The sequence below is a fragment of the Aethalodelphis obliquidens genome, unplaced genomic scaffold (genome assembly GCF_003676395.1).
Source record: "Aethalodelphis obliquidens isolate GAN/ISIS:26980383/991018 unplaced genomic scaffold, ASM367639v1 scaffold17, whole genome shotgun sequence".
Taxonomy (NCBI): Eukaryota; Metazoa; Chordata; class Mammalia; order Artiodactyla; family Delphinidae; genus Aethalodelphis; species Aethalodelphis obliquidens.
In genome coordinates this window covers 23,865,253-23,885,622 of record NW_020837961.1, presented here as the reverse complement: position 1 = coordinate 23,885,622, position 20,370 = coordinate 23,865,253, and the positions used below count along the sequence as shown (strand labels likewise).

At 37.1% G+C, this 20,370-nt stretch overlaps 2 protein-coding genes across 6 annotated transcripts in view; one reads left to right on the top strand and one right to left on the bottom strand.

Moving 5' to 3' along the window:
• ABCE1 (ATP binding cassette subfamily E member 1) overlaps nt 1-11,912 on the bottom strand; it is a 36,408-nt gene extending 24,496 nt beyond the window's left edge. Inside the window, exons 1-8 of the mRNA XM_027117080.1 lie at nt 11,793-11,912; nt 6,389-6,522; nt 5,297-5,382; nt 2,567-2,664; nt 1,449-1,566; nt 949-1,086; nt 719-788; nt 404-500 (exon numbers count right to left, since the gene is read on the bottom strand). Of these exons, the coding sequence (XP_026972881.1) occupies nt 404-500; nt 719-788; nt 949-1,086; nt 1,449-1,566; nt 2,567-2,664; nt 5,297-5,382; nt 6,389-6,491 (710 nt within the window). The 5' untranslated portion in view covers nt 6,492-6,522; nt 11,793-11,912. The remainder of the gene's footprint in view (nt 1-403; nt 501-718; nt 789-948; nt 1,087-1,448; nt 1,567-2,566; nt 2,665-5,296; nt 5,383-6,388; nt 6,523-11,792) is intronic.
• Nucleotides 11,023-20,370, top strand: part of ANAPC10 (anaphase promoting complex subunit 10) — a 76,607-nt gene continuing 67,259 nt past the window's right edge. For 3 of the 5 annotated variants that reach the window (XR_003435002.1, XM_027117084.1, XM_027117085.1), the window contains exons 1-2: nt 11,023-11,341; nt 13,527-13,653. Coding sequence is in view for 4 of the 5 variants with exons in the window: in XM_027117084.1 (XP_026972885.1) it covers nt 11,330-11,341; nt 13,527-13,653 (139 nt within the window). In the remaining variant the exon portion in view is untranslated. Of the gene's footprint in view, nt 11,342-11,629; nt 12,137-13,526; nt 13,654-20,370 lie in introns of those variants that run through there. The other 2 variants (XM_027117081.1, XM_027117082.1) reach the window with 2 other exon arrangements.

Sequence of the window (20,370 nt, the reverse complement as noted above, 5' to 3'; positions counted from 1 at the left end):
TCTTCTCTCTCACATGGCAAGCCACCCTGATTTAGGATAACCTAAAAAACCTGATTTTCCACTTGAGCTATGGAAAATCTTGCCAGCCTCGTAGGAGAGCTTCATCTTAAAAAAATGTCCTTCTTATGTATAAAGAGAGTTTACAAAATAAACAGCTGACTTCAGATTAAAGAGCTCCAGAACCCATAAGTTGTAAGGTACTTACCTAAATGAATTTTTTACCCCTGATGGAATAACAGGGAAATGGGCAATGGATGCACAATTGCTTCAACATCTGACCTCGAAGTTAAAACATTAGATACTCTTCCTATTAATTTCTCTCAAACCACTGCTCTATTAGCAGCATTATAAACAAAAACTCTAAAGTAGGGATAAGATTTACAAAAAGTATAAAGTAACCTACATATCAGCTTTCTGTATACAAACGACAGCACAGGCAAATCTCTGCAACTCTCCTCCTGAAAGATCTTCAACATTGCGTTCTTTTAGATGGGTTAAATCTACAAAGAACATAGAGGCATTGTGTTCAATATTATTTTATTTTACCTCTTCAAGGTAAAATGTATATTGCAAGTCATTCTCTGTTTGAATGTTTCTGTTGAAAATACGACAACTACTAGAGATTTTTCCATTTATTTCAGTAATCCATATAAAGATACCTATCTTCATGAGTTAAGTTCAGGGCCTATTAAAACACATACACAAAATAAACACTTACCGAGCTGCTGACATACAATTGCTTGTGTCTTTGTTTCATCTTTTCGGTCCAAAATACACCCCACTGTCCCCTGCCATAATATATCAGAAATAGTATTATTTTCCTTCAATACTAAAATTCCCTCACTATTAAAAAGAGTCACAAAATAAAACAAGTTTACTTTGATTTATCTTTTATATGTCCACCAATATCTGTAATATCCACTAAATTTCTCCTAAAAAGCAACTGACCTTTGCAGCCTTGGGAATCTGGTCTACATACTGAGGTTTGATAATGGCTTTTAGGTCATCTTCAAGAATCTTGGTAAAGTAATTCTGCAATTCAGATCCACGGAAGTAAGTCAAAATTTCTTGCCAATCAGGTGGGTCCTAGAAATATATGTATAATTACCTGAATTTAATAATACAGTTGCAAAGAGGATGAATGTTATACAAAATAGAACACATATCCAAACAGAATACCTCTGCTTCTAAGATAATATTAGAGGTGGATTTAATTTCAAATCAAGAAAACACCAACTCATAACAGTTTACGAAAGCTCAGAATTATCAATTAAGCAGCATTAACAGATTTTACCTAAAAAGGAGTTTCATTTATAGTTTCTCAGCATTAATTCCACAAATAATCTTGAAAATAAGAACATTAAAAAATAAAATCACACATACTCTCTCCTTCATAGCCTCATAAAACTGAACCAAGATATTCATTTTTATAAGGTGGTAATACATACATCATATTTTCCAAGGTTTGGCTTTTGCTTTCCTGCTAAAATTTTTAAAGCAGTTGACTTTCCAATACCATTAGTTCCAACTAATCCCAAAACTTCACCTGGACGAGGAATGGGCAACCTGTCATAAGTGTACAAAAATAATAAGACAATTCAGACTTATGTAGAAAAAGTGACGTAATACCAGAATGATGTATTTTAATGCGCTTGCACTCCACACACATTCATCAATAAGACAAAAGAGATATATGCCAGATATTACTGGCTATTAGGAAAAAACAGCAGCCAAGATTAACTTAAACTGTTGTTAGGAATGCATCCATGACTAATATACTCCAAATTTTATTTATTCAACTTTCACTCAAAGTCTATTCTAAAGTAACAATTTTTCTTTCCAGATAAGGCTCAGTTTTAATGTATAATAAAATGGTTTGGTAGAAAATTGCACAGCAGGTGCAACCTCACACTGTCTTTCTTTTTTTTGGCCTGCCATTTACTTACAAGGAGAGACGTGCCACATCAACCAGAAATATTCCACTCATTCTCCCTGCTGCAGTAGGCCCCTTAAAGCTGGCAGGTTGAGAAATACCCTTTTATTAGTTAAATCTAGACTCCTAGATTCAAAATATTAGTGTTCAGCAGATTAAAAACCTCAAAGAATGCGTCATTAACAATATATGTCGAAGTCCAGAGTAATATTCTCTGCAGATTACGAGATTAATAGATAAATAAAATCAAGATAAGTTCCCTTAAAAGTATTCTGGGGATAAGGATATTATTAACAACAGTGATTCTCACCCCCAACTGTATATTAGAATCACTGGGAGCCTTTTCAACTTACTAAGTCCAGACTGTACATCCAGAGATAAGATGTAATTCAACTGGGCTGAAATTACCTGGGCATTAGTAGTTTTAAAAAGACCCTCAGGTAATTCTAATGTTAGCTAGAATGAACCACTGACATATACAGTATGATTCTGCATGATGTTATAATACTGTATTTTGCTTTAGTGGATGTAAAAGTTAATACCACTTTTTTTCCATTTTTGTTATTTCTCTGAAGATTCCAAATGGATTTACTCTTGACTGAAATAAAGAAGAATGTTGACTTGGAAATATACCTGTGAAGCTTGAAGGCGTTGGCACAGTATCGATGTGTTGTTTCTTTTTCCAAGTTGCTTGGTAAATTGACAATTGATAAGGCACCAAAGGGGCACTTCTGTTATTTAAAGAATTAGTTTTCTGTTAATTCTTAGAAATATAGGCATGACTAAAATGAACAGATGAAGAAATTTTTATAATTTATCTTCCAAAAGTGGGAGTTTCACATAGACGTAAAGTATTGTTTCATTTCCTATCCTTTGCTTAAAAAAGTTAAGTTCCTTGAAGGCAAGAATCATATCTAATAATTTTGCATTCCCCCTAGTGACTGGTATAATCCTGGACATTTAATATGTTTAATACTTACTGCAAAACCTTACAGAACTGGAGGCTTTTGTATGAGAAGGTTAAGAGCAAGATAAAACACGGTTATTGAGCATACAGTTCCATATTCAGTCAATGAGAAACGCCTTCCCTTTATCTTCTTCCTGTCTCTGTATGCTTCCATTTCTACCTTGTAAAGTCCTTTAAGGTCATGGATTGTACCTTTCTTGGTCTACTTACGTCCCAACAACAGCTAGCATAGTATTTGCACAGAGCAAGGACTAACGTCTTTCCATTGTGATTTGTAACCATCCCATATGAAAAAGATACTTCATATTCCAATTGAGAAAATTCACATAAAAAACCTCATAGAAAAACTTATTCAAACAATAAGTGACTATCATACTTCATATTCCAATTGAGAAAATTCACATAAAAAACCTCACAGAAAAACTTATTCAAACAATAAGTGACTATCAATCAGATAAATGCCCAAGGAACAAGAATGGCAAGAACTGGAAGGTGATTTAAGAGTGGTAACGTGGCTAGAAAAATTTCTCAGCAGTACAGATGACTATAAAGGTACAACCAAAGAGTATAACCTCAGATTAGAAATCTGTTCAGCAGAACTGTTCAATGAGCTCAGGGGACTAATTCAAGTCTCTGTATATAAAGATTTCAGGGAATTCCCATTTCCTAAGTTACAAGAACATAGAGGTTTAAAAAACAACACTCTGTTTGTTTTCTAGCAAAATAATCACCAACCTCTAAAAAAAATTATTAATTCTTTACACGAGGTTTTTTCTGCAAACGGAATTACCTTCATTTACAGAATCCTCTATTACTCCATCAACGTACATAAAATGCTTACAGGCTGCAAGTAATTTAAACTTCTCTTAATCTACAAAGAAAAAAATAGCCACATTGCTCATATATGTGGTGCATTACAAGTATCTTAGTGTTCAGGGGGTATACACTACCCGCCCCCCGCAAACAATTCATCACATCAGTTTCTTTTCAGCCACTGAAGTGCATACCCCAAATTCTGGAATCTCATTTTTTTATAGCAGTGAGGAAAGAAAATAAAATCGAATATATTGTTCAAAATAAGATTTCCACCACCCAAAACACTGGCAGGCAAATAATAAAAGATTAGTAAGTATTTGCTGGAAGAAATATCTCCTGCTTATATTTTAAAAACAAGAAAAAACGCTTTCAGGTACCAAGCCTGGTACTTCTGGATACTTAACCGAGGATTCAGAAACCAATGTAAAATACACAAACCTTATTAGAAAAAATAACAGATGGTATCCATATTTTGGGAAATCTCCTTTCTAAAATATATTATCTGTAAATAAAAATAACTAATTTAAGAACTTTATACACTGGCTCCTAAATATCTTTTATGAACTAAAGTTGGAAATCCATCATTCTTTAGTAAAATACCCTATTCAAACCATTCAGTATAACAAAAACTGAGGTATCTTGAAAAATTACACTATTGGGATAAATCCAACAATAGAAGAATGTATAACACAGCAAAAGCAGTACTTAAGGATTAGGTTAAATTAAAAAAATTTTTGGCTGTGTCCATTTTTATTTAAAAGTGTGAATTTAGGGGCTTCCCTGGTGGCGCAGTGGTTGAGAGTCCACCTGCCAATGCAGGGGACACAGGTTCATGCCGCGGTCCAGGAAGATCCCACATGCTGTGGAGCGGCTGGGCCCGTGAGCCATGGCCGCTGAGCCTGCATGTCCGGAGCCTGTGCTCCACAACAGGAGAGGCCACAACAGTGAGAGGCCCGTGTATCGCAAAAAAAAAAAAAAAGTGTGAATTTTAAATTAAACACAGGGACTTCCCTGGTGGCGCAGTGGTTAAGACTCTGCGCTCCCAATGCAGGAGGCCCAGGTTCGTTCCCTGGCCAGGGAACCGGACCCCACGTGCATGCCACAACTAAGAGTTTGCATGCCACAACTAAGGAGCCCTCGAGCCACAACTAAGACCTGGCACAGCCAAATAAATAAATGAAATAAATAAATTTAAAAAATAAAATTAAACACAGACTTGAAAAAAATGTATGTAATATGACTCATATCTTTTATATTTCAAAAAAGTTCTGGTAAAGACTTGGAGAATGTCCTTCTCATAAAAGGGTGAAAAAAAATTAATTTTGGTTGGAAATGGCTTTACGAAGTTGCATACAGCAAAAATAACTTTTATTATTATTTTTTAAGGATAACTGTTAAGTGGGGTGATTAATTAATTGAAAAAGCAATAATAATATTGATATAAGAACACTATTTTTCTGAATTTGTATTCTTTACTCAATGTTTTATATTTGGCTCTAAAAATAGTTATAATGTACTCAGAAGTTTTAGATTTCATTTTTAGGTTACAAATTTGATCCAATAAATAAAATATCACTTACTTTAATACAAATACCACAACCAATACAAAGAGTTTCAGAAATCCATGCTATTTTGCTCTGGGAGACAACCTCTATGCATAATTTTCCTGGCAAAGGAAAAGATAGAATTAAGTCATTTCTTCTGATGTTCTAATTTTCTGAACACTGTTATTTCGGCAATTCTGGTTCCAAATTTCCATATAGAATCAAGTTTTCAAAAAGAAAGGCCACAGAAAGAAATATAAATCAGTGCTTTGGACAGATTACTGAACTTAACTACTTATATGAATACTGTTGTCAGGCAAGGCAGAGATGACTCTAATATGCTTATTTGTTTAATCTACTACGGGAAGAAAATATGCTAATAAAAATACAGCAGATCCTAAAACAGCTTTACTTTTAAGCTGACTGACCTGAATATATAATCCATAAAATATGCCTTGAAAATGGTAATGTACACCAGATAAGGGAATGAAATACGTTAGCTAAATCAGGGAAGCTCCCCAAAGGTATGTGGACATCTAATACACAAACAAAATTAAACCTGGCGTTAGGGATATTAATAATGGAATTTCTGAATAGCATGGTAGACTGTAACACATGACATCTAAATTTCCTTTTAAGATTTAGTAAGCTTATACCTCACTAGTATATTTAAAGTAAAAATTATTTTGTTTAGCCCTTAAAGACGACCAACAAGTCATCAATTCTGAATGGTCGTAAATTTATTTACTCTTGAAAATATAGCAAAACCTCATGAATAGTCATTCATATTAAGCTTTTTTTTTTTTTTTTAAGGAGAATACTATCAAATATCAATACAAACATCTTGGCAGTCCTTTCTTCATGACTTAAAGTAACCATAGGATTTTGTAGGACAGTAAGAATCTCAGTAATTTGAACTCTGGTTTGATTTTGTATTCAATGAACTTAAACAGGATCATTTAGTCACAAAGCATTAAAAGAAATTTAGAACAAAATCTGGTCTTATTTTTACATTTTAAAGAAACTAACGGGGGAGAAAAGTATATACTAAAGCCTATAGAACCATAAAGACAGTGTATTCCTTTTAAAACCTTCTCTTATCCTTAAATGATCCACAGAACAGCTTACCCATTCGAACCACAGGGCAACTCTTTTTGCACTCCTGCCGACACTTCTTAGGTTTACATTTGTCATGGTTGACAATAGCAATTCTTGTTAATTTATCCGCCATAATTCTAAGGAAGTAACAATATCCAGTTCCTCTATTAAAGAAAAATTAACAAAATTATGGCATAGTCAATGCAATTAGTTAAGAGAAATAAGTCACAGGCATAAAAAGTTAGACAGGAGGAGATAAGTTATCACTATATTCAGATATTAATACCTGGAACTAGTTTAAAAAAAACTAGTAAAAGCAATAAAATAATTTGGTAAGGCTGGAAAAACAAAATTTTACATATAGTCCATTCATCAGAAGATTTATATAATGAAGGAAAAAATACCACTTTCAACAGTCAGAAAAAAGAAAAGATCTAGGGATCAACTTAACAAGATATATATACACATGTGCAGAAACTTTCAAAATACCACTGAAAGACACAAAAGACCTGAACAAGTAGAATGACATGCTGTCTCAGTTTTCACAATAAAGAATAGTCAATATCAGAGATTTCAACCTTCCCTGAATTTATATATTTAATCCAATCTCAAGGAGAAAAAAAAAAAAAACTGAATCAGACAAATCAAATCTAAAGCTCTTATACAAAAAGAAAAGTAGTAATAGCCAGGAAAATGGAAAAGAGCAAGGGGGAAGAGGGAACCTACACTTGACATATGAAAAAAATGATATAAGGCCTCAGAAATTGATGCTGATACCAGTGTATGAACACAGACCAATGAAACAGAATAGTAAGACTTGACATGAAAACATACATATGATAAAGGTGTTTACTTCCTCCCTCAAACTAAGCATCACTTCATGGCTTAGCCATCTGACTACAATGCACTACTGATGGAAATGGCAAATAATTATTAAGGGTGTAACCATCATGTTGGTCAACTGGAAAAAGTAAAAACTGCTTTACCTGGGAATTTACAATATGGCCATGATGAATTTTATGTTAACGGCACTAAAATGAAAAGGAGACCAAGTAACTATATGTATATACTCACTTTTGGAGCTTTTTAAAGTCTTGATATTTAACAGCACCATCAATTATGTAGTTGAGGTCAAAGTTAACTTAATCTTTTATAATATTGGACTTAGTGATTGACATTAATTTTCTTAGAATGTGATTAAAGTAAGTAATTCGAAAAAGTGCCTTACTACTCCAGTTTATTCCAATATGTAATGAAAGAACCTGAAGCCAAAAGATTATTGACCAACAAAGACATTCTGTTGGCTTTTTCTATCAATGACTGTGATCCTCTATCTAGATTTTTCTTGACAGACTGCTTCCTCTTATAGAACTCTCCAGTCCTTCTCATAACCCCTCAATATCATTAGGCTTGGAGGGGAATAAAAGATCTTGCTCCTCAGTACCGCTCCCAGACGATTCTCTCTCCTCACTAAAAACAGCCACTTTTGCCTCTTAGGTCATCCACCCGCTTTAGTCATTTACCGACCATCAGATCACTCCCTCCCATTCTTTGAAATTTCGGCCCTTAGCTAATGTTCACTCTAACAACTCTTGTCATAACTCTTGTGATTTTAATATATTCATAGATGATCCTTCTATTAACAGCCTGTCATCTCAGTTCATTAACCTCTCTCCTCTAGTGATCTTGTCTTTCACCCTACCATAGCCACTCATTCCTTTGGTCAAATCCTTCACCTTGTCATTACAAATAACTGCGTTTTTTCCATAACCTACCTTTCAAATACCCCATTCTCCAACCACCATCCCTATCTTTTCAGTTCACCTCTCTCATACACAACAATCCAACAACCCCTTGAACTCCCCCATTCCTCAGACCTAACATTATCTCTCAATTCTACCACATTTCCACTGTCCTTCAGCCTTTTGTATCTTTGTATCTCTGTACCCACCTAAAATTCCGTTGTCAATCACTTACACCCTCATCTATAATCCTGGTTAAGCACAACTCTTCACCTGCACACATGCAGCAGAAAATGGGAAGAGAAAAAACAAAACCATGCTGACTAGTATCATCTCAAGTGAAACTATGCCAACCAGCAACCATACTATATGTATTTCCATAGCTAAGTCCCTTTGCAAACTAAAAGATATCTGCTAAGGAGAATGTTCCAACAATTCTCTCTCATGTCTTTCACATCACCAACTATTCTTTCTACTGGCTTATTCCCATCAGCATTCAAACACTACATTATCTGACCCCATCTTCCTCCATTGCTTCATTTCTCCTTCCTTTTATAGCGAGACTATGTAAAAGAGTTGCCTATAGTCAGTGTTTCAAATTTCTTTCTAGGTATTTTCTCTGGAATCCATTCCAGCCTTTAGTGCCCATCATTCTATCAAAACAACTTGTCAGGTTATCACTGTTTTTCACATGGCTAAAGCAAATGGTTGTCAATCTTTGCTTCAGGGTCTTGGCCTTTCTGCTCCCTCTGCCTATAATGCTATTTCCCCTAGTGAGTCACATGGCTCACTCCTTCAAGTCTTTAATGTTTATTCTCAATGAGCCTTCTCTAGCTATATTACCAAAAAATATAAAACTCTCTTGTTTTATTCTTCTCCTTAGCTCTTTCTACTATATGACATAGTATATATTTCATATATATGTGCATATATGGTATATGTACACGTTTACTGTGTGTATGTATATATATATATGCATTTATATATTCTCTCTTTACACACAGACAATATTTTTCCCTCTCCAAGCAGAGGGTACTCCATCATGAGTGCAGGAATTTTTGTCTGTCTGTTTATCCCAGTGGCTGGACCAATGCCTACCACATAGTAGGAGCTCAAACATTTCCACTGAATGAAATGAGAAAATGAATTTAGACATAGTAAATCATTTTCCTGTAGGTTATAACAACTTCAGGAGTCTTGCAAGTTACCAATATTTTACAGTGACAGTTATCCACTAAAGTATATTATCGGAAAAAAAAATCACCCAAAAGGTAACTAAAATTTTATGTAATAAACAGTTACGCTGATAGGTTCACTTTACCCCTTTATAACCTTTAGAAATTGGTCCAGGCAGGCCTCCTAAAGATTAGAATAAGAAGAAAATAAATGACTTTTGAACTGCTACAAAAAAGCTATCATTCTGGAAGTGCCAACTCCCTAGAAACTGAAGACTCTTTAGTTAGCTATTAAAATAAAACTGGACACCATATTAATTATGGTGAATGAGCATGATGAATTCCCCTATAGGGGATAAATCTTCATTGATTTATCAATGAAACTGCTTACGTTAAAGTTTATTTCTGCCAAACTACTAAAATGTTTCACCTACTATTTCAAACCATTTAAAAAACCAAATGACTATAAAAGGTGATTTTTATAAAATAAAAACCTACCAGAGATGGTTAATAAGCTGATTTATATAAAAAAGTGATAAATTATAATGCATTTAAGAAAAATGAATACAGATTCTTTGTAGAACTGTTAATTAACAGTGTAAACATTATTATTAATTAAATTTCTATGTTAGTTTCAAGAATTGGCAAGAAAGAGCCCCTCCTTTTTTTTTCCATGAGAAAGACATAGCACATGAAAGCTTGGAGGGGAAGCCTGTAGTAACTGACTCCTTGAAGGTATTTCAAATCTGAAAACTGTGCTCAAAATAGGTACTCAAGGGACTTCCCTGCTGGCGCAGTGGTTAAGAATTCCCCTGCCAATGCAGGGGACACAGGTTCGATCTCTGGTGCAGGAAGATCCCACATGCTCCAGAGCAACTAAGCCGGCGAGCCACAACTACTGAGCCTGCATGCTGCAACTACTCAAGCCCGCATGCCGAGCCCTTGCTCCACAACAAGGGAAGCCACCACAATGAGAAGCCTGCGCACCGCAACGAAGAGTAGCTCCTGCTCGCCGCAACTAGAGAAAGCCCGCGCAGTAACGAAGACCCAACTCAGCCATAAATAAATAAACAGATATATAGATAGATATAAAAACTTATTTAAAAAATAGGTACTCAATGACCTTCACTGTCATTATTCCAGCTGAGAGGAAAAAGGAAGTGAGATATGGAAACCATCTGCAGTCTAAGACCAAAATTATTTTAACACCCTGTTCAAACATTTGAAAGGTTGCTGTTAACGAATGATGCTTATGTCATGTGAGATATTCTAACCTATGCTATTGCAGGTCATTAATTTTATAAACATGTAAGTTGGGAGTGGTGCACAACTCTGACTTCAGAGTCTTAAATTGAAGACAATTAAAAGGGACACTAAATTAATAACTGCTTTCTCCTTACTCCACCCCAGCAATTATATTAAATATTCTTCCTAAAAAAAATTTTTTATAGGGGAGAACAAGGCTTTTCACTAAAACAAAAACAACACTCTTTGGTTCAGATACAGATAAGAGCCCTTGATTAACACTGACAAAGCATTATCGTCAAGCAAATGGTATAGAATGAATATTCTCATTATCAGGGACAAAGGTACCGAGGACTGCAACACACATACTACTGTCATAAATGCCTAGTAAGCAGTCCTGTGCAAGAGAAGGCGAAAAACCCTCAAGCAAAACAAAACACACTGTTCTTAAGGCTACTTCTCACTCTTACGATTTTACCGTAAAAAATGAGAAAACGGGCTTGCGTAGTTTATGGGGTGTGGGAATCGGCTTTAGCCGTCGTTCCTGCAATGCACGAACCACTGAAGGGAAAATAAAGGGCCTTTCAATAAAGACCTGATCGCAAGGAGTTTAAGATATGATAAAGGAGAAGACGGAGAAGTCACCAAGGGGGAAAGTGATATAAAAGTGCACCCGAAATGTTAAAGGCGTTCACCTGGGAGATTATTTGAGCTAACCCTGGTTACAGCAGAGTACACGCTGCTGTGAGCACAGTGACGTCTGGCCATCATGTCTACAGACGGGGAGTGGACAAGCAGGATTCGACTTCATGGCGGCAAAGATAATTCACTCATTCCACAATCCCCAAACGGTGGAAGAAAAGGCTTCCAAAGGTGCCAGGGGAAGAGTGGGGGTGGTAGGGGACGCTCTGCGTTCTGAAGGCTGCTGTAAGATTCAGCCCTAGGGCAGGAGCGGGGGAAAGGGGGGACTGGAGGCTGGACCGCTGAGGGGATGGCAGCTAAGGCCATCTTCGGGTCCCCTGGCGGGGGTGGCGGGCCGCAGTGGCAGAGTGCCGAGTCAGCTGGAGGGAAGCGCGAGGCGTCCCCAGCTCTCGGCGGCGCCCGCGCTCCGGCGGTTCCAGCTGTCTCGCTCAAGCCGGCTGCCACGCGCCGCTGCCGTCTCCACCGCCGCCACCTGAGGCCTAACCAAAGGCTCTGGGAGAACGTCCCTACGGTGTGTAGACCGTGGCAGACTACAGCTAAAGGCCAAACCCTTCCAGGCTATTCACGTACCTGGAGAAACAGATTCCCCTTGCAGAGGGGAACGCAGAGGCCAAATCAGTTCTTGCTTTCACTTCTCAGCCACACAACGTGTTCCTACGGCCACTGGCCAAAATGGCGGTGCCCAGCCGCCGCCTCACGCATGCCACAGGGAGGTAGTGCGCGTGCGCGACAGGGCGCACTGCGCGGAGCCCTGGAGGGAGGTAGGGCGAGACGGCGGAGAGTGACGTCATTGTGCTGCGACCCCAATTGACGTTGTTGGGTAAGCGAGGCAGGCCTGGGAAGCTGAGTGGGAGTGGCGCGGAACTGCAGCGGTTCCTGAAAACCTGAGTGGCGGCAAGCCGGGTCTGCGAGCTGTAAGTGCGTGGGCTTTCCCCGAAGTGGAGAATGGTTCTAGCTTAAGCAGACGGGTTCTCTTCCCCAATGTCAATCTCCTATTTCGCTCCCGATTTCCTCAAAGCTGGTGGGTCAGGAATGGATCCTTAGCCGCTGCCTATTCTCGCACTTAGGGCAGAGGTGTCAAGCAGAACCCACGGAGTCTGGTCCAGACACTGCTCGTGGTGGCGTTCTCTCCTTGGCCTCAGCTCCTGAACGGTGTGGCCACGAACCCGTTCTTCTCCGAGTTCCGTGCTTTATCCACTTGGTGGCGTCCAGTACCAAGTTCGGCAGTTAAATTCTGCTCCAATAATAGAGATGGGCCATTTTTTTGGACAATTTGACATGTTTGGGTGTTTGGCAATGTGGCCACAGGTTTAATCGTCTCATCCCAGACCTTACTTAACTTGCAGGTGGCAAATACTTTACGATTGAAGCTATTCATTCATCCGTTTATTTATTCAGTAAATTGCTAATGGAGCGTTTAAACCTCAGGCCTTTCCAAAGTTTGCAGTCCAGTGTCTATTATTATTTAAAGAGTATCAACTGCTTGTGTGGAGATTAGGGAACAACTGAGATCTGACTCAGGAGGTGTCAAGGAGATGGTATACAGACCTTTTGGCACAGGTTTATAACAGCATTTACGTATAACGATGTTCAATAGCTGTAACTTTGCACTACCGAAGCAGTTTTACATGTTGTTCACAATCCACTATTTTTTTTTTCACGTTTGGATATGCCTACCAAGATTAACAAAAGATGAAGTAAACTTGTGGTTTAGAATAGGCCAGTTATTCACTTCTAGACCTTAAAGGCATTTTTCTGACTTTATGTACTATGGTAAGAGCACATATAAATGGAGCTTTTGACAACTAATGAGAAGATGTGATTTTTCTCTGCATCACTTAACGGATTATTTAAAATGTAGACCAATATTTACATATTCCTGGAATAAGAGTATTTCAGTCTGACTTTTCTAGGGAAAAACTTCATTTGGATTGGAATTTTTACTCATAGAGGTATACAACTGCATAGCATTATAGGAGTATAGATCAAATCAACCCATTTGACAAGAAAGGAAATAAAGCCCAAGGCGAGGCTGAAGTTGACACCCTGATCCTGTGCCCTTTGACTACTATAGTCTGCTGCTTTGCACAACTTGTAAGTTATAATATGTTCTATTTTAGAAACAAAAACTGAATTCCCAAGAGTTTTTAATTACAGTGATTATGTCAACTGCTTTCGAGAAATAGATGATTAATATCCAGGATATATTAGTGATCGATTTGGCTATTAAATTTTTACTTTTATGTTTTGTAGAAAGATGCTCAGGTCTGGGTATAATGTGGATACTTTTTTTTTCCTACATAGAATATTTTTAAAATGACCACACCAAATAAGACACCTCCCGGTGCTGACCCTAAGCAGTTGGAAAGGACTGGAACAGTACGGGAAATTGGGTCACAAGCTGTTTGGTCACTCTCATCTTGCAAACCAGGTAAAACAAAACAACACAAAAATGCTGTTCATAGTAACTGCTGAAAGTTTTCTTGTGCACTGGACTAACTTTAATATTCTTTCTGTTAAGATGCTTTATTTTAATTCTAAAATAAATCTAATTGGATTTTCATTTGTTATATATCTTCTCAATTGCTTTACTAGTATCTGCTTCAGTTTAACTGCACATGTCTCATAAGGTCTCTCCCTCTTTTTTTTTTTTAATATTTATTTATGTACTTAGGCTGTGCCGGGTCTTAGTTGCAGTACAGTGATTGCTGTGGCACTCGGGATCTTTAGTTGTGGCATGCAGACTTAGTTGTAGTATGCGGACTCTTCAGTTACAGCATGCATGTAGCATCTAGTTCCCTGACCAGGGATCGAACCTGGGCCCCCTGCATTGGGACCATAGAGTCTTACCCACTGGACCACCAGGGAAGTCCCTCATAAATTCTCTTTTTACCCTCTCTCTGGTATCATTCAGTTATTTGGTTAGCATTTTTTTTTTTTTTTTTTTGCTATTTCTCTGGATAGGATAAGTGGTTGATACATTTTCTGAGTGATTACATATACCCAAATAACTTTATTTTACTCTTGGTTGGGATAGAATTCTTGGGTGGCAGTCCTTTTCTCTCAAAAATTTGTGGATCCTGTTTTACCATTTTCTTTTTTGTCATGTTGCAACTAAGAAGGCTATGCCTGTCTCTCACTTTCTAAGTAACTTGTTCTTTCTTTCTGGCAGCATTTAAGCTCTTTCTGTTTATTCTTAGACTTCAAGAGTTTTGCCAGGATGTGCCAGGATACATGTGTACCTTTTCTCATCTGTCTAACCTATAATTTGATGAGTATTTTCAGTCTGTAGAATCAAGCTCAGAGAAAGTTTTTTAGCTTGAGTAATGTTAATGATAATGTTATTGATTTGGTAGTCACTTTTCCCTCAGAAACTTCTACTATTTACATGTTGTCTCCTGTAGTGTCTTCCCACTCAAGCCTCTTCTGTTTCCCCTTAAGATTCTTTTCTCTCTCTTTTTATGAGTAGCTGGGGATATACAGAAAAACTCACCCTTTTTGTGTTTATAGTTCTATGAATTTTTTTGTTTTTAATTTTTAAAAATTAATTAATTAGGGGTTCCCTGGTGGCACAGTGGTTGAGAGTCTGCCTGCCAATGCAGGGGACACGGGTTCATGCCCCGGTCCGGGAAGGTCCCACATGCCGTGGAGCGGCTGGGCCCATGAGCCATGGCAGCTGAGCCTGCGTGTCTGGAGCCTGTGCTCCGCAACGGGAGAGGCCACAACAGTGAGAGGCCCGCGTATGACAAAAAAAAAAAAAATTAATTAATTAATTTATTAATTTATTATTTTGGCCGCACCACGTGGCATGTGGGATCTTAATTCCCTGACCAGGGATCGAACCCAAGCCCCCTGCAGTGGAAGTACGGAGTCTTAACCACTGGACTGCCAGGGAAGTCCCATAGTTCTATGAATTTTAACAAACACATCACAAATAAAGAATATTTCTATCATTCAAAGAAATTTCCTCATGTCCCTTTGTAGTCAGTCTTCTGCCCCCTCCTAAACCCCTGACAACCTCTGATCCATTTTGTGTCCCTTTGGTTTTGCCTTTTTCAGAATGCCATATAAACGTAATCATACTTTATGTAGCTCTTAGGGTCCAGCTTCTTTCACTTAGCATAATGCATTTGTGATTGTTCTATCAGGAGTTGGTTCCTTTTTATTGCTGATTACTGTTCCGCTGTACAGATGTGCCACAATTTGTCTACCTATTCACCAGTTAATGGACATTTAGGTTTACGGTAGCAGCTTCCCAGATGGTCCCAGTGATCCTTGTTTCCTGGTATTCGTACCCTTCTGATGACCTCTGTCACATTGTGTCTGGGTTAGTCTCTGGGACGAGGAGAATATGGCAGAAATGATGGTATGTGACTTCTGAGACTAGATCATAAAAGACATTGTGGCTCTGCCTTGCTGTTATTTGGATCACGCACTCTAGGGGAAGCCAGCTGCCATTTTGTGAGGAAACAAGGGGACCTGTGGAGAGGTTGGTGTGGCAAAGAAACAGGGCCTTCTGACAATAACCAGTGGGGAACTGAGGCCTTTTGTCAACAGTCAAATGAGTAAGCTACCTTAGAATGGATTCTCCAGCTCTAGTCAAGCTTTTAGATAATTACTTCAGATAACTTGACCGCAAACTCATGAGAGTCCCAGAGCCAAGCTGCGCAACCAAGCTGGTCCCAAATTCCTATCCCACAGAAATTGTGAAGTGATGCATGTTTGGTGTTTTAAGGCGCTAAGTTAACTAAGATAAGGTTGCTTCCAATATTTGGTGATTATGGATGAAGCTGCTATAAACATTCATGTACTGGTTTTCTTGTGGACATATATTTTCATTTTTCTTGAGTAAATACAAGTAGAATTGTTGCGTTCTATTGTTTTTATTTCTTCCTTTGCATTAGCTAAGACTTGCAACATGATGTTGCATAGGAGTGGCAAAAAGGGATATCCTTGCCTTATTCCTGATCATAGTGGGAAAACTTCTATTTTCTCACTATTATATATGATGTTAGCTGTTGTTTTTTTGTAGATAATATAAAGTTGAAGAAGTTCCATTATATTTCTAGTTTGCTAATAGATTTTGTCTTGAATGGATGTTGGATTTGTCAAATGTTTTCTCAACATCTAATGATATGATCATGTGGTTTTTCTCCTTTAGCCTGTTGTTTGTTTTGATGGATTACATTAGTTAATTTTAGAATGTTGAAACAGCTGTGCATACCTGGAATAAATTCCAATTGATTGTGGTAAATAATTCTTTTTATACATGGATTCAATTTGCTAATATTTTCTTGACAATTTTTGCATCTGTGTTCATGAGAGATATTGTTCTTTAATTTACCTTTCTTGTGATGTCTTTGTCTGATTTTGTTATTAGGGTAATGTTGCCTTTATAGAGTCAGTTAGAAAGTATTCCCTCTGATTCTATTTTCTGGACGAGATTATGCAGACTAGGTATTATTTCTTCCTTGAAAGTTTGACATAAGTCACCAGTGAAACCATCTAGGCCTGGTGATTGCTTTTGGAAGGGTATTAATTTTTTATTCAATTTTTGTAATAGATATAGGCTTATTCAGATTATCTGTTTCTTCTTGTGTGAGTTTTGGTAGATTGTGTCTTTCAAGGAATTGGTCCATTTTATTTATCAAATTTGTGGGCATGAAGTCTATAATACTCCTTTATTACCCTTTTCATTGTCCATGGGATCAGTAGTGATGGCCCCTCTTTCATTTTTTATATTAGTAATTTGTGTCTTCTTTCTTTTTTTCTTGGTTAGCCTGGTTAGAGGTTTATTGATTTTATTGACCTTTTCAAAGAACCAGCTTGTGGTATTGGTAATTTTTCTCTATTAATTTGCTGTTTTTAGTTTCATTGATTTTTTTCTTTGATTTTTATTATTTCTTTCTTCTGCTTGTTTTGGATTTAATTTGCTTTTCTTTTTCTAGTTTTCTAAGGTGAATGCTTAGATTATTGACTTTAGAGCTTTCTTCTTTTCTAATATATATGTAGTTCATGCTATAAATGCTAAATTTCAGAAAGCAGTGCTTTCTGTTAATGATTTCTAGTTTAATTCTGCTGTGGTCTGGGAGCACACTTTGTGTGATTTCTATTCTTTTAAATGTTTTTATTGTGTTTTATAGCCCAAAATGTGGTCCATTTTCGTTAATGTTGCATGTGAACTTGAGAAGAATTGTGTATTCTGCTGTCATTGGATGAAGTAATCTATAAATATCAGTTTGATCTAGCAGATTGACTGTGCTGTTCAGTTCAACCATATACTTGCTGATTTTCTGCCTGATGGGTAAAGGTTAAGATTCAGAGGCTAAAATTTCTTTAGTGTCTTTGTTTTTGTCTCCTTGTTATCTTTGGATTTCCCTAGAGACTCCTTAAATGGCATCTAAACTTGCAGTTTTTTGAATTTAACCTCCTGATATTATGTTGGAGCCCTGTTGATATGGTGGTAAGTTATGGGGGGAATGGAAGTGTTCTATAATCCTTTGATTAGATCTCAGTCTTTTAGTGGGCCTGTGTTCATGGCTGTGACCTTACAAGCACTTCTCAACTTTTGTTTCCCCACTTAGATGAGACAGGAAGGCTAGAGGGCGATGGAGTTGGGTATTTTCCCTCCCCCATGTCAGGCTCTGGTAAAACCCATGTTGCTTAGGTTCTGCTAAAACAGTTTTCCTTTAAGTCAGGCCTTTGTTAAAGGGGAAGAAAATGCTTTTGGTTTATTTCATAAAGATTACTTTCCCCCTCTATCTGCAGGAAGCACTGGAGAATTTTCTCTGATCTTTACCCTGAAGAGAACCTGGTGGGGCTCCTAGAGGTAAAACTCATGAAAATGTGGAGTCCTCTCTAAGGCTGGGCTTCCAGGAGCTTTTAATCTCTCAAGCTAGTCTGTACTCAGTCTCTAGCAATTAGTGAATGAACAATTACTCAATTACTCTTTAAGTTTTCCTACCAGTTGCTAACTCTAGTGGTGGTTTCTGCTCCTGGTAAGATGTGATTCTCTGTTTTCTGTTCTCTTCAGTTTTTTGGGTGGTGGTTTGCCCTGTGACCTCTTTGGGACCTAAGAAAAATTATTGGTTTTCAGTTAGTTCAGCTTTTTTGTTGTTGTTGTGAGGATGAGAGTGACATTGTCCAAACTCTTTACATGTCACATCGGAAACTAGAAGTTCTTCCTTTTACTTTTAAACTGTATATATCTTTTTATTTGAAGTGGATTTCTTATAGACAGCATATTATTGGGTCTTACTTTTTAAAATCCAGTCTGACATTCTTTATCTTATAATTGGGAGTATTTAAACCATTTACACCTAATGTACCTACTGATGTAATTAGATTTAAAACTACGACCTTGGAATTTGGGGGGTTTTGTCCATTTATTCCCTCTTTTTTAAACCTGATTTTGGATAAATTCAGTATTTTTTATGATTCTGTTTTATCTCCACTATTGACTCATTAGTTATACATCCTTTTTGAAATTTTTGAGGGATTGCCCTAAGGATTACACTGTACATCTTTAATTGTCACAGTTTACCTTCAAGTAATATTATACTACTATAGATATGGTATACGAATCCTTCAGTATACTTCCAATTAATGCCCATGCTTTATGCCATTTTTGTTATGTATTTTATTTTTGCATATTTTAAACCCCCAGAATATATTGTTGCTATTTTTGTTTTAAAAGATCAGTTATATTTTGGAGTGATTAAAAAACAAACTTTATGCTTACTTTAACGTTTTCAATTTGGGGAACTTTTTATTGTTTTGAATAGATCCAGGTTTCTGTCTGGTATCATATTCCTCCTGTCTGAAGAACTTTCTTTACATTTTTTATGTTGCAGGTCTGCTAGCACTGTTTGGTTGAAAAAAATTTCATTTTGCTTTTATTACTGTCATATATGTTCCCTGCATGAAATTCTAGGTTAGCAGGTTTCTCCTTTTACTACTGTAAAAATGTCATTCTGTATCTTCTGGCTTGCATAGTTTCTGAAGAAAAGTCTGCTGTAGTTAATGTGGCTTTTTTCCTAGCTGGCTTTAAGATTTTATCGTTAATTTTCAGCAATATAAACATTATGTGTCCACATGTATGCATGTGTGTGTGTTTAATCCTGCTTGAGATCCACTGAGATTCTTGGATCTTCTGGTTTAATGTCTTGCATTACTTTATGAAAATTCATGGCCATTATTTCTTCAAGTATTTCTTTTGCCCCATCCTCATCCTTCTGGGAATCCAATTATACATATGCTAGACCATTTAATTTGCTAGACCATTTGGTATTTGTCCCCTTGCTTTTAGGTGCTCTATTTTTTGTTTTTTCTTTTTTTTTCTCTTTGTGTTTTGCTTTGGGGTTTTTTAATTGGCCTAGCTTCAAGTCTACTACTTCTTTCTTTGGCATTATTGAGTCTACTAATGATTCTGTCTACGGAATCTTTCATCTCTGATATGGTGTTTTTTATTATGGCTTTTTCATTTGACTCTTAAAGGAGTTTTCTCCTATGTTGAAATTCCCTGTCTTTTCCTGCATTTCATCTACCTTTTCCCCTAGATTCTTTAACGTATTAATCATAGCTATTTAAAGTCCCCATTTGTTAGTTTCAACATCTGGTTCATCTCTGAGTCTATTTCTAGTGATTGCTTTATCTTTTGATAATATTTGTTTCTCTTGCTTGTTTGTGCGTCATAAATGTTTACTGAATGCCAAACATCACATATAGATTAGTAGATACTGAGAAAAATGGTATTTATACTTTGAAATGGATACCTGTTTTCCTCTGTCAGCCTTTTATAGTGGGGGTTGTGTTAGTTAGGAATTGAGCTGGGTTTGAGTTTGTTTGTTTTATTATGGTTACTTTCAATATCACAGGCTTCAAATTCCTCTAAAGATGCCCAGTACTTATGGCGGGGCTGTTGTGCCAGAGGAGTTTTCTTAATGTTCCTCCTCCACAATCATTTTCAGTTATCTCTGTATCCCTGTGCTTCAGAGGGTGTCTCTCTCCATCCTCTTGCCCTGCCTCCAGCAGTAAAATGTGATGGTTGTAACTCAGTGCAGGGGATCAGAGGCAGGATTTCTTCTCTGTTTTCCTGGTCTAGCTTCAATCTTAGACAGCCCTTGCATGTCTGACCTCCAGGTTGGGA